Here is a 14617-nt window from a genome sequence, read left to right as displayed (position 1 = left end):
TCAATGTTTTGATTGCCTAGGAGGGAAATGCAGGAATTCCCCAAGAGCTTAGCAAGGCTGGCCCTGGGAGAGAGAAATTGACTCAACCATGAGTCCCCATGGAGGACTGCACTCCTCGGAGCCCTCGTGGTTCTTGGCTGCAAGTGATGGACACGAGACAGGCCATTTCCCTTCCTTCCCAATTCTGGAGGGGGTGGCGCGGGGGAGGGGAGAGGAGCGTGGAAAGGTGCCCCCCGGCCCCGCCCTCGCACAGAGCACACACACCGCTGCCACCCGGCTGCAGGTACAGTTTATTCTTCACAACAGAGAAATACAAAGAGCAGAGGGTTTGGGATTCCTGTTTCTTGCCCCCTTTAGTGTCTTCCCCTACATTTGACCTTTTTCTCCTCCCCACCCCTTTTCTTAAATAGAACGCAAACTGTGTTCCTGAAGCGCATTGGGGGGGAGCACCTGCCCTCACCTCCCTGCCACCACAATGCAGACTGAGAAGCCAACAGACTGTTTTCTCTTTTTTAATAAGGTAACTAGTTCTAAATACGGTGGCCTGGAGGTCCCATAGAAAAAAAGCAAAGGGTGTTAACAGTATGTATAACAGCGTATTTACAGGGTAGTAACATGCGGACGAAAAGCTACAATACTGAGTATCAGACGACGCAAGTCAAACAAAGGGGTGGGGGCGGGGCGGAGAACTCCGTGGGAAAAGAAACCCCGGGAGACGTTAAACTGGTAAATCAATGGCGAGTTAAGGCTTAAAAAGTGTATAAAAATAACACAGTTAATATTCAAAACGGAACTCCAGATACAGAATATATAGATGAGTTTCTGTCTAGTTTTCTTTTTTTTTTCCCCAGGGGATGTAGAGGGGGCTTCTCCGGGCTCTGTACATAGTTCCTATATACACGGACACGCATGGCTTTCAGATTGGGGTGTGTCTGTGGGGGCTGAGGGCAGGGTCTGCTCTTGGGACCCTCCTCCCCAAGGATCTGTTCCCTGCCGAGCGGCCTAGGGCCTGGGCTGGGGATCCCCCTCCATGGCAGGGAAGACAAGTAACCCCTCCTTGGGCACTGCCCCAACCGGAGGAAATTCTGCAGAGCGGAGGGGGTCCTTGCCCCAGGCCCACTCCCTCCCCCGCTGCCCACAGTCTGGGATGGTGGGAGAGGTAGCCGATAGGTTTCCTGGCCAGCACTGAGGTAGACTGGGGTGGTCTTCAGGGCAGTGGGGGCACCGGGTCTTACCCAGCCCGCCCCCACCCCGTGTCCCTGGGCCTGCGCCCAGCCCAGCCAACCCTGCACCCTTTGGTCCTGCGGACCTCCCGGCCCCTCTCCATCTGTCTCCTGAAGCCCGGGCAGCCCTGGTAGCTGCCACGTCCCTCTGCTCAGTGATGCCCAGGGCGCAGCTCTGGAGGCTCGAGCTGGCAGCCGGCGGGGGGGCGAGTGGCTCACTCCAGCTGCTTCCTGCCCCTCCCACCGGGGAGCCCCACTGTGGTCCAGACTCTCAGGCCTACGCCTTCCCCTCAAGACCCGAGGCCGCGGCAAGAGAAGGTCCCACGCAGCCCTCCGGGTCTCTGTGTCCATCTGTCCGGTTCTTTCCATTTCTCGGTCTTAGCAGCACCAACTTCTTGGCCAATAAATATCTTTTTTTTTTTTGTTATTTTCCAAAACAAACTTAAAACAAAACAAAACAAAACAAAAAAAACAGTGAAGCAAGTGAAGGATGGGGGAAGAAAAGGAAAACCCAGCGGAGAGGTTCAAAGTGCTCTGAGATCGTCTTTGGATGCCACCAAAACAGTCCAGAATCTTGCAGTTGGCCTGGCCGCCCCCGGAGCTGGACCGGGCAGGGCTTCTGCGGCCCAGGCTTTCTGGAAGGTCAGGAAGGTCATGAGAGAGCTCGGCTGTTCCTGGAGGGCCCCTGGAAGGAGTCGGGCCGGTGCTGCCTGGGTCTGTGTCTGCCAGTGGGCAGGACGGGGCGGCGCCTTGGGTCGGCTCAGATGAGGGAAATTCGCACCGGGATGCTGGGGGACTCCGTCCTCTGGGGCGAGTGATGGCTCACCAGGTGCTCCACCACTGTGTGTTTGGACATGTGCTTCATCAGGTAGGTCTCCTGCGGGCAGGGGTGAGATTCAGAACTTAAAACCAGCTGCTGGCAAGGGCGCAGGGGGAGCTGCAGTTCCTATAAGCGGCCACTGGAGGGCTCCTGGGTAGATGAGCCGGCTAAAGGTGGACAGCCACAGCTTTGGGGGTGCCAGATGGACATTGGTATTGGCTGCAGGGATACTGCATTTCTGCGAGTGGTGGGGGCTGGTTCATTTACCAGAGTCGGAGCCCACTGTGTGCTGACTAGAGAACAGGCAGGCATCAGGCTCGTCCCTCAGCAGTGACCACCTGGAACTCTCTAGGACCAGGCCATTAACCAATCAGCTGCAGTGGAGTCCTGTCCAGTGGAGCAGACCTGCCCCCATCTGGCCGGTGCTCCCCGTGAGGGTGGAGCAGTAGGCCTCGGGTGACCCTGGCTCTGCCATTTCTCAGCAGTGGAACGTTGGACCAGTCATCTCACCCCTCTAAGCCTCAGTTTCCTCCTCTGCAGGCAGGGATGGGGAAGGAAGGACTTCACAGGGTAGCTATGGTGATGAGGGTAAAGCTCTTAGCAAGCAGCAGGGCTGAGGGGACCACTGCTTCCCTAGTCTCTACATTTCATTCTAAGTGGTGATGGGAGCCCCAGCAGAAGCATCCCCAAGCTCTCCCCTCCCTTGGGAAGAATTGGGGCCTGATCTGACTGGTGACTTTAGAAGCATAAACTGGGCATGCTCGGTTCGTCCTTTGAGCACCACCCCAGCTTTGGCTGAGTCTGACCTGAGACACCCAAGACTGGGTGGGTGAGGTGACCCAAGGCTCACCTGCAGACCCACAGGCCCTCACACTAACCTGCCTGGTGGTGCTCTGGTTTCCATCTGCCACTTCTTGGCTTCCTACCTCAGTTTGCTCAACATCGGGCAGAGGAAGCCGTCAAATGTGGTGACAAAGTGCTATCAACCACCACCAAAGGGAAGCAGTCAGCAAAATCCAAACAAGGAGACTATTCTTCAGTGAGTAAGTTGCAAAGAAAAGGCAGTTGGGATCAGGGTGGGGGCAAGGAAGAATAGTTTAAAAGCTATACTGACCCAGTGCAATGTAAGAATTTTATTTGGATCTTGATTAAAAAATAAAATTTATAAATAAATAAAATTATAAATTATGCCATCCATGAGACAAATGAAAATGTGAATACCAACTGAGTATTTGATGATATTAAGGACTATGGTGAATCATTTTAAAGTATTATAAAGGTATTGTGGATAAGTTAAGACACAAAGTGAAAATTTTCAGATGGAACAATATGTCAGTTTTATTTCAAAAAAACAGGGATATGGATGAGGAAGGACTGGTTGATGCCAGGTCCTGGGGTCTGATGGCAGCCTGGCACCTGGTGCAGTCTGATGCAGTCTGGGGTCTGATGGCAGCGTGCGTGCGTGCTCAGTTGTGTCTGACTCTTTGCGACCCCATAGACTGAAGCCCGCCAGGTTCCTCTGTCTATGGGATTTCCCAGGCAAGAATACTGGAGTGGATTGCCATTTCCTCCTCCAGAGGATCTTCCCCACTCAGGGATCGAACCCAGATCTCCTGTATCTCCTGCATTGACAGGATTCTTTACCTCTGAGCCACCTGGGAAGCCCCAACGGAAACATGAGGGCTCACTAGTCACAAATGTTTCTTTTATGTACTACAGTAGTTTAAACGTCAATCCACTAAAATGTTTTTTCAGAAAAGGTAATTATTCTTGTTCTGTGGAGTCTAGTCAGGCCCAGTTCAGGGTGGGGCCTTAGGCCAGGTGAGATCTGACAGCCCCTTTCTCCCAGAGTTCAGATCCCCTCTAAGAACCATGGCTCTGAAGGCTGGTGACCCCTCCTTTAAGGTGCGATCCATCTGCCCCCTCCAGCCAAAGTGAACTTTCAAAATAACCCTCCTGGACAGTCTTCTCCCCATGGTCCCCACTCCACCTGGGAAAACATGCAAACTTCCTAACAGGGCCCCACAGCCTCATGTGACCTAATTATTTTTCAGTTTCTGGAACACACTGCGTTGGTTCCACCTAGGGTGTTTGCATTCACTGTCCCCCTGCTTGGAAAGTTCCTCCCCTCCTCTTCTCCTCACCTGGAATTATCCCCCACGCCTTCTTCTAAATGCTACTTCCTCACACACCTACCCCAAACCATCTCCCTTCCCCAACTCCATTTTATCCTCCCTGCAGCTGTCTTTCAAAACATATGTTTCTTTTTTTCCTTTATAGCTGAGGTTCTCAATCAGAGGCAATTTCTCCCCCAAGGGACATTTGGCAATGTCTAGAGGCATTTTCCAAGAGCGGTTGCTAAGTGGAATGTGGCCAAGGATGTTGCTAAACATCCTATAATGCTCAGGGCAGCACCCCCAGAAAAACGTCAGCGTGGGCCGAGGTTGAGAAAGCCTGCTGGAGAGCAGTTGCCGTGGCCTGTCACTACATATTCACTTGTGTGGTTACTTGTTTAATGTCCGTCTCCAGCAGTAGACTCTTAACCTGCCTGGGGGCAAAGAATACGTCTGTCTGATTCATCCTGATTCCCAAGTGCCTGGCACAAGTGTTCAGTAAACACTGAGTAAATAAATAACTGTGTTAGCTGAGGTCTATCAGGCGCTGACTCTGCCAGTCAACAGTGCTATGAGTTAACAACTATTAGCTCCTCCATCTTACAGATGAGGAAACTGAGGCTTGGGGGTCACTGGGTACATGTGGGGGTCTGTTAACCAGAATATCTGATTAGGCTGAAGGATACACATGAGTGACTCACCTGGACTCCCTCCCCTGGGTCTGAAAGGCCCTTGTTTAGGGAAATCCCCACCGGAGGACAGGGGATTGGCACCTTTCTGGCCCTGTTTGGACCTTTCCTGGTATATCACCTTTCCAGGGCCAGGTCACTATGCCCCCTTGTGGCCATGATAGGGGTTGCAGCTTCCCCAGTGGGGAAAAGGCCCCTTCCTTCCCTGGCCCTGGGAAGCAGGGTGACAGGCCCCCCTCCACCACTGCCTGGAGGAAACCACGCCTCTGGCACCCAGGCTAAAAGGCTGCCTGAGAGGAGCTTAGCCTGAGGCAGCCAAAAACAGAACGGGGAAGTGGATGGCCCAGCTCTGACATTCACTGTGATCTTACCCTCTTCCAGGGCCTCAGTTTCCTCATCTGGAAAATGGGAGCATCAGTACAGGTCTGAGGGGGCTGGGGTGAAGGAGAGGCTCCCAGGGGCCCGGCACTCACCGAGGTGTAGGCCCGCCCACACATGCTGCAGCAGTAGGCCTTGGCGTGCTTGATGGCATGGGCCGAGAGGTGGATCTGCAGGGAGGCAGAGTCCGAGTAGGCCCGGTAGCAGTTGGGACACTTGTAGGGCTTGTCCTTGTTGTGCTGGCGCTGGTGAGACTGTGGGGAGCACAGCAGGGGTCAGGAGGCAGCTGGGCTCCCCTGGAGGGGGTGGAGGGAGCCGTGCACCTAGCAGGCGGGGTGGGCAGGCAGGCACTCACCTGGAGGTTGGAGAGCTGAGTGAAAGCCTTTTCGCAGCCAGGATGTGGGCACTTGTAGGGTCTGTCGCCTGTGTGGATTCTGCAATGGGGAGCCCAGTGAGGTGGAGTCCCTGGCAGGTCCCCCAGGCCAGCTCCAGCCCCCAAGCCCTTGGCTGGCCTGCCCCACACCTCTGGCCCCCAAGCCTCCCAGGCTCCCTGCTCCACACACTTTCCCCTGACCCTGAGTGAGCCCCAGACAAGAGCTGGGACTTCAAAGGCGAGCCCTGTCCTTTCTTCTCCAGCCTCCCACTGCTGGTCTCTGACCAGAGCCTCCAGGCTCCTCACAGGGCCCCACTAAACCCAGCCCTCCACTAGCACCCACTCAGGCCTCGTAATCACTGTGGTGGGCTTACTTTGACTGCATTCTGCCCCTCTTCTAAAAGTCACCTGCAGACCAACCCAATGAAAAGAACAGATTCACAGCTTTGCCAGGACCTTTCCTGCCTGCCTGCCTCTCTCAGGAGACAACTCCCCAATTGGCCCCCAGTTTCTATGTCCTGCCTACTCTCACCTCCACCCCCAATGTGGCTATCTGGTCACCCCAGCTACTGAGAGACTTCAGGGCAGGGTGGCCCTGAAGGTCAGCCCCTCTGTGTCCTTCCTGTGAGCCCCTTTTTGTTCTCATCCTGGCTCCACCATTTACTAGCCGGGTGACCGTGGTCAAATCACTGAGCCTCAGTTTCCTCATCTGCAAAATGGGTATAAAAATGCAGTCGTCCACCTCACTGGGTAGGCTTTGTGAAGATTACATTAGATAATATGCAAAGGGGCTTAGCCAAATATCAGCACAAAGTCAGCACTCCATCACCACTTACCATTATTATTATTATTCATTCATTTAACAATTACTGTGTCGGGCACCTGTGTGCCAGGAACCACCCTGGGTGCTCAGAACATATAAGTGAACAAAACAGACAAACTCACTGCCTTGTGGAAACAAACAAGCAAGCATGAAATAAGTAAGTAAAGTGTGTGTAGAAGGTAATAAGTGCTCTGAGAAGAAAGCGGATGAGAGGGGTCATGTCGGGGTGTAATCTTAAATAGGGTGGTGGGGGTCCTCACTGAGAAGGAGACTTGGGAGCAGTGACTTCAAGGCTGATGGCTGCACTTTCTGATGGCTGTTGCTTCTTGCACTCGCCCAGCAGCCAGGTGAGGATGGAGGGGGACTGGGATCTAGTGCAAAACAGGCTCAGGAGCGCTGCACACACAGGGACGGGAGGCCCTCCCTGCTCTCCTAGGCTTGTCTTCAGTCATCTGCTCCGCAAATCCTGTGCCAAGCAGGTGGGCAATGAAATGCAGGCTAGACATGGACCTCTTTTGTCTAAGTTGCCAACAAGCATTAGATGAGAGGGGGAAGTCCAGCTCTGACCATGTGGTCCACCTCCTTCCCAAAAGCCCCAACCCCCTTGGTTTACTCTGCCCATCAACAGATTCATCAAACAACTAAGGTCCCTCTGGCCAGGCCCTGTGCTGACCAGGCTGGAATAAGGAACACTCCCTGCCATCAGTGAGCCCATGACCTTGACTGCCCACTATGAACACTGACAGTCCAGATCCCTAGAGTGCCAGTCAGGGCCCTTCACCTGCGATCGGCCTCACCTTTCTGCTCCTGCACCCTGCATCCTGGTAGGAGGACCATTTCTCATCAGCAACCGTGTCTGATGGATGCTTCTGCTCACCACCCCTGTGCCCTGGCTGCATCCTCAGCACGTGACCGCCCCCTCCTCTGTTTTCTCTAGTAGACGGGGAGCCCCAAGGGCAGGGACAGTGCATCTCAGGCTGCATGGAGACAGGCCAGGTGGAGCTGGGCTGCAATTCTGAGGACCTCTGTTCTACCTGCACATTTAGGGGTGTCACATGTTTGGGGACATCATCCCAGGCAGCTGCACCCCGTCTCTACAATGGGAGCACCTTAACGGTCACCTGGACCAGTTGCACCTGCTGCCAGAAACCTTCCGTTTCATCCTATCCTTGTCCCCCTTAGGGCTTGGAACTTGGTCAGCTAGGGGTCAGGTGGCAGAGGGGACCAAGGCACCCCAGGACGTATGCTGATTTTGTTTTAAACCCCACAATGCCCACCCCAAAGTCCTTGCCTCCCACTGCTGCCCAGGTCATGCCTCTTCCCCGCCCCAAGGCTCCAGCCCGGCCACCTCCCCTCCACCCCACCCTGAACATTTCAGGTCCCTTCCTACCTTCGTCTTGTATCCAGACTGCTCCTCTTCTACACACAGTCTCCCCCCAGCTCATACCTGGCTAGAACCTAGACTCCAGGTCCCAGTATAAAAGCCCCTTGATCGGGGAAGCTTTTCCTGACACCCCAGACTAGGCCTGGCCCCTGCACCTACCCCTGAGCAGAAGTCTGTGTGTGGGCACGTGCTTTGTCAATGTCTAGTCACTGACACTGGCTCCCTCCCTCCTTGAGAGCAAGAATGCTCTTGGTCTCTTCACCACCATCATCCCAGGGCCTGGCACAGGCTCCTCAGAGAGGACTTGAAACACAGGAAGGTGAGTTCTTTCCTCCTGAAGTCAGTCACTGACAGCAGTACTACGCTTCACATCATCACCACCTATCCTCACCACCTACTCCTCAGGGTATGTCGTAAGTGTTTGTTGACTGACTGACTGATGGTTCTCCAGGGATACCAGGTCCTTGCTTTGGACCTTGCTCCTCTGGCCTCCACCCCGAGTGCCCCAGCTGCCCAGCCTCCTTCCTAGACTCTCAGTTTCAGCCTCTCCTCTCCTGACCTCCACCACAGCAGCAGTGTGGGATCCGACCTTGTCACAGCCCTGCTTCACACCCCTACGTTACCCCCTTTTCTGGGACAGAATCCAAATCCCCAGCCCCCGACCAGCCTCTGAGCCTTGGTTCGTGCCATTCCCCTAGTTGGGAACACCATTCCCATCTCTCACTAGAAAGGGCTATGGACCCTTCCACACCCAACCCAGATGATCCTCCCCAACCTCCATCACATATTTCCCGCTTTCATGGGATTTTTCACATCCATCGGCCTTCCAGGTCGTGGTAGGAGTTCTTTTGGCCCAGAGCCTGCCTCTGGCCACTGATCTCTCATTATGCATGGCACTCAGCACTGGGCTGGCTCAGAAGGGCTTCAGGGAGCCACAGTTCCCCTGATAACTGGCCCCCAAGTTCTTCAGCCTCTGAAATTCAAGTCAGGGCCGTGTCCTCAATTCCAAAATGAGTCGTCTCTTTGTAGGGCATCTTCCCACTAAGGGAGCACCTGGCCCTGACTCCCAACATCTGTAGTGATGGGGGGGAGCTCACCACCGACTCCAGGCATGGGCAGTGCAAGGAGGCAGAGCTGAAATCAGTGCCTCTGGGCTGCTCCTTCACCCCACTAACCGCCCCAAGCTCACCCTGGCATCCAGAAGACTCGCCTTGCTCTCCTGCCTGGACCTCGCCCCACCTTCTTCTGCAGCCTGACTTCCCAACCCCACCCACCTCCACGCACCCCCACCAAGCCACAGGCTGCTCCTTGGCACTCTGGCTCACATCTCACTTCTGCCTCCTCTTAGCGGGGTGGCCTTGGGCAAGAGACTTTGCCTCCCTGAGCTCCAGTTTCCTCACCTCTAAAATGGGGATAACAATAAGGATTGTAGGGACTTTCCCGGTGGTCCAGTGGTTAAGAATCTGCCTTTCAATGCAAGGGATTCAGGTTCAATTCCTGGTCTGGGAACTAAGATCCCACGAGGCAAGTAAGCCCACGTGCCACAGCTACTGAGCCTGTGCTGCTGCTGCTGCTAAGTCGCTTCAGTCGTGTCTGACTCTGTGCGACCCCATAGACAGCAGCCCACCAGGCTCACTTGTCCCTGGGATTCTCCAGGCAAGAATACTGGAGCGGGTTGCCATTTCCTTCTCCAATGCATGAAAGTGAAAAGTCAAAGTGAAGCCGCCTGTGCTCCCCACGAAAGATCCCACATGCCGCAACTAAGACTTGACGCACCCCAAAATAATAAATATTTTTTTAAAAATATGGATTGTTAAGGACTGTAACTTACAGAAGGAGCGTTCCTAAGACATTTTCACAACGTTAGCTTTTAATACACTCACATCTCTTTTAAGATAATTTATGAAAAACAAAGGGGGAATTTATTCTATGTTTAAATAGAATTATCAAGAAGTCTTTAGTTACCATTTATCCTCTATCCTCCAGGTAAGAAATGGCATGTTACATTGAGTGACTTAGTCCCACTGTGTTTTGTAACTAAAACAATGATAGACACAGTAAAAATGGACCTTCCTTGAGATGGTTCTCTCTCTGTGGCACTTTTCAGATTCATTATCTCTTATTGAGAAACAGGTTCATGCTGTGTAAGGACTTTATGGATACCCTGTATGTATACAAAGTAGGTATAAGGCATACCTTGCACGCCTTACGCGGGAGCGGACACTTGGAAGCTCTCTGACAAGGAGCGGTTGCTGCTAGGATGTCACTGTCATCACACTTGGGAAACCGACCCTGCCACAATTAGCATCGCACATGCACACAGCATCACAAAGCCAGGAGGAGGAAAACAGAGGCAAAGCCCACTCCGCAGCCTGAATAAACAGGCACAGCCAGGGCCACTGTCTAGCAGGTGTTCCCCAAACAGGTAAAAACACCGAGCCCTTTCTCAGACCTCACAAACTGACTCCCTCATGAGGGCTAGTTTATGAGGACTAACCCCCTCATAAAACAAGGTTACCCCTGATTTCTGCGTCATGGCATCGACAGCTGTGTTACCTACAGATGTGTTACCTCATCTACAGAAACACAAGACATCTGCTGTATCTCTACCATGAATAGACTCACTACAAATTCCTGTTCATTTCTCCTTAAAGACACGTGGTATTTATGACTTACAGGGCTGACCCTTCTGAAGTCTGGATTTCCGCAAACACTTTGCGAGTCACCTTTCCATCTTGTGCCTTCCTTTCACAGATGGAGGTCCCACCCAGACGCTCCAGAGCCGCCAGGCCACTCAAACTACACGAGCCCCCACATGCTTCCAGGCACAGCTCTCTCAACTCCCAGGGGGATCCGGCTCAACCTGCTTCTAGCTCCACTTTTACTACTTGACCGGAGCTGGTTCTGTTTTGACATGACCTTCTTTTACCCCCTTTATTGCTGGCACAATGTTGGGAAGATGGATTTGATTATATGCCTTGACCGTCTGGTTCTCGATCCAGGGGCAAAAAACAGGAGTCTCTGTGGAATAGTGGCAAACAAGAAACCTGGAATGTGGTTGCTTCTTTATGTTTGGCTTTTTTGGGTTTGTTTATCTAAAGGATTCTGGGACTTGCGGGCACTGGGGACACCCACCTCTTTGTCACTGGGTTAGGACACATTGGTTTAATTACATACGCCACTGCGTAATGACTAATAATTTGTCCTAAATGTTGATAGGACCCTCTTATGTTGCTTGTTTACTTTCCAACCACTATGAACTCAAATCACTCGGGAAAAAAAAGAGAAGGAAAAAAAACTGTGCCCTCAAGAACAGAGAGCAATCCCTGAACAAGGAACATTCTGACAAAATACTCTCCCCTCAAGGGCCTGTGAATTTTTTGTTTGGTCACAGCTTTAAATAATATTTTCAAACAAACAGCTATTTCTGAAAACACTAGGATTCTAATTATCACTTGCTACTGGGTTTATTTCCTACCAGACTGACGCTCCAACTCTGCCTCCTCTGCCAGCTTTGTGCCTACTCTGCCAGATTTCTCAAATCCAGGCCCCCAATTCAGAATAATAAATTATCAAGGTATCTTTTACACCCAGATGCTCTTGGGAGTTTCCAGCTGGCCACTGGGCAACACCAAAGATTTGCTCCCCAGCTTTACAAATGCTCCCAATGAGAGCACGTTTTGTACTCTTCGCATTTTATTAATTAGCCAAACACTAGAGTACCCATGTTCTATGAAGTTTCTAGCATAAGAAAGTTGGCAAATCAAAAGAAAAGAAGCTCAATCTCCGAGTTAATTTTATGTGTGTATATATGTAATTACATATAATTTATATAAATATAATATATAGTAATATAATATGTAATATATAATTACATGTAATATAAACATATATATTTGTGTACTTTTTAAGATGGAGGAAAAAAACCCAACAATTTATTTTCATGTATAGAGAGACCAGCACTAGAAGTATCCACAGAGAAATGTCTTTGAAAAGATTTTTCTCCTAGATTTAACTACTTATTGGTACCAGTCATAACACACGCTTTGACAGGGACCCCCCAACCTTTTTGGCACAGTGACCAGTTTTGCAGAAGACAACTTTTTCACAGAGGGGCAGGGCGGTAGTCTCAGTATGATTCAACCCGGTTATATTTACTGTGTACTATATTTCTATTATTATTACATAATATATAATAAAATGATACATGGTGCATAATATATATGATGACCTATAATGAAATAATTATTCAACTCACCGTTACGCAGAATCAGGTCATCAGGCATTAGATTCCCATAAGGAGCACACAAACTAGACCCCTCACAGGTACAGTTCACAGCAGAGCTCCAACTTCTTTAAGAATCTCCTGCTGCCCCTGATCTGACAGGAGGTGGAGCTCAGGTGGCAATGCAAGCGTTGGGGAGTGACTGTAAATACAGGCGACGCTTTGCTCACTTGCTCACTGCTCGCCTCCTGCTATGCAGCCCAGTTCCTAACAGGCCATGGGCTGCTATTGGTCCATGGCCTGAGGGCTGGGGGCCGCTGTTTTATGAGATCAATTAAAAGATCATGATGATGAGTCAGTGCCTTTGCTGCCTATAATATGCTCTGTGGGAATGTGAACTGGTACAGCCATGATGGACAGCAGCAAGGAGGTTCCTTAAAAAACTAAAAATAGAGCTACCATATGACCCTGCAATCCCACGCCTGGGCATATATCTGGAGAAAACATGATCCAAAAGGATACATGCACCCCGATGTTCACTGCAGCACTGTTTACAATAGCCAAGACATGGAAGCAACCTAGATGTCCATTGACAGATGAATGGATAAAGAGGTTGTGGTACATATACACAATGGAATATTACTCAGCCATTGAAAAGAATGAAATAATGCCATCTGCAGCAACATGGATGGATGCAGAGATTGTCATACTGAGTGAACTAAAGTCAGACAGAGAAGGAGAAATATCGTATGGCATCCCTTATATGTGGAATCTACAAGGAAATGAGAAAAATGAACTTACTTAAAAATAGGATAAGGCTCACACTTAAGAGAATGAACTTACGGTTGTCAGTGGGAAGAATGCGGGGAAGGGATAGTTAGGGGGTTTGGGATAGACATGTGCACACTGCTACATTTAAAATGGATAACCGACAAGGACCTACTGTTTAGCACAGGGCGCTCTGCTCAATGTCATGTGGCAGCCTGGATGGCAGGGGAGTTTGGGGGAGAATAGATACATGTATATGCACGGCTGAATCCCTTCCCTGTTTATCTGAAACTATCACAACACTGGTAATCGGCTATACCCCAATACAAAGTAAAAAGTTTAAAAAAATTTGCTCTGAATCTGAACAACTGATTATACATCACACCTGAACAGAGGACCCCACTCTCCTCCACTCTGATTTTGTTGAGTATGTGATAAATAGACCAGAGTCATTCAATCTTAGCAACACATCTAGCTCTCTGCCTCACACTTGCGTAAAGCCCTGTGCTTCAGGTCAGAGCTTGAGTCTTCTGAAAGAAATATCAGGAGTGCGTGGCCTCAGGAGAGGACTGGACCAGTGCACTGGCTCTTTACACTTTGGGAAGAGACCCAGGGCACAGGCTTCCAAGATGCCCCATCACCATGACCTATACTGCCTGAGGCCAAGGCAGCCAGGATCCAAGTCTAGTCCAGAAGGAGATAATTTTGCAAAGCAGATAACTCCCCAAGATCAGGGAATAGGAATTATGATCTGGGACTGGATAAAAGGGATTTAATTGCAGTTAATAGTCTATCTTCTAACAGAAATAGCTGCTAAGTCATGTTCGACTCTTGTGACTCCGTGGACTGTAGCCCTCTAGGCTCCTCTGTCCGTGGGATTTCCCAGGCAAGAGTACTGGAGGGGGTTGCCATTTCCTCCTCCAAGGGATCTTCCTGACCCACAGGTCAACCCTGGGTCACCTGCACTGCAGGCAGATTGTTTACCAACTGAGCCATCACCAATATACGAGAAATCCCCCTTTTCTTTCCTTTGATCTACCACTATTATTCAGTTTAGAAGGCTATATTTGAACAAACTAGACTAGAATATTCCTTAAATGGTTCCTTGCTCCAGTTAGTCCTGCAGAATCACAGAGGGTAGGGTGCAGGGGGACTATACAAATTTAACATAAACTGATGAAATATCAAGGAAATTTAAAAATGATAGTTCTATTAAAAAGACATGTAATTGGCCGTGTCTACAAATCTACCCAGAACGATTGCTAAAAAATACTCAAAGTGCCTTTACTGAGACTTGTCCTTCATAGAACCATTCGTTTCTCTAAACAGGTTCACTGAGAATCTGTCCTCCTTCCTAATGAGATATAATTGGGTAAATCAAATTTGTAACCATGACCATGCCAGAAATGTCACATTTGAAGACAAATTTCATTGAATTAGGCATGACAGCGTGATAGCAAGAAACAAGGCCTGTACTTCATAAGTGGGAATACAGCCTCCCCAGGCTTCCAGGAAACCGGACTGAATCTACTCCATGGCTTGTGGAATCCTTGCCTTTAAGGTTATGAGCAAAGTCATTCCTGCCAGCCCAGAAACACTGACCAATGAGGGATTCTCCAAACAGATGGTAACTTTCCCATCACAGGTTGTATAGGCACAACCTGAACAAGAGGTGAAATTTGATGGGTCTAGGTTCCTAATCCTACGTAGGAACTTAGATAGATCTTTGATTAGATAACACGGTAAGAAAAATCTTTTCACACGTACACAGATTAAAATTATAGCCCGGGGCCTTAAAAAATCTCCTGACAGAAGTTACG

The 14617-nt window shown here is 50.3% G+C and overlaps 1 protein-coding gene across 3 annotated transcripts in view; it reads right to left on the bottom strand.

Annotated features, from left to right (window-relative positions):
• Nucleotides 1-273: 273 nt before the first annotated feature.
• Nucleotides 274-14617, bottom strand: part of ZNF362 (zinc finger protein 362) — a 39795-nt gene continuing 25451 nt past the window's right edge. For all 3 annotated transcript variants that reach the window (XM_010836946.1, XM_010836943.1, XM_010836944.1), the window contains 3 exons: nucleotides 5580-5658; nucleotides 5320-5478; nucleotides 274-2100 (listed from right to left, as the gene is read on the bottom strand). In XM_010836946.1, the coding sequence (XP_010835248.1) occupies nucleotides 1984-2100; nucleotides 5320-5478; nucleotides 5580-5658 (355 nt within the window). In that variant the 3' untranslated portion in view covers nucleotides 274-1983. The remainder of the gene's footprint in view (nucleotides 2101-5319; nucleotides 5479-5579; nucleotides 5659-14617) is intronic.

This window comes from Bison bison, unplaced genomic scaffold (genome assembly GCF_000754665.1).
Source record: "Bison bison bison isolate TAMUID 2011002044 unplaced genomic scaffold, Bison_UMD1.0 scf7180017864068, whole genome shotgun sequence".
In the NCBI taxonomy this organism is placed as follows: Eukaryota; Metazoa; Chordata; class Mammalia; order Artiodactyla; family Bovidae; genus Bison; species Bison bison.
Note: the sequence above shows the minus strand (reverse complement) of the source record. Positions and strands in the feature narration are given on the sequence as shown.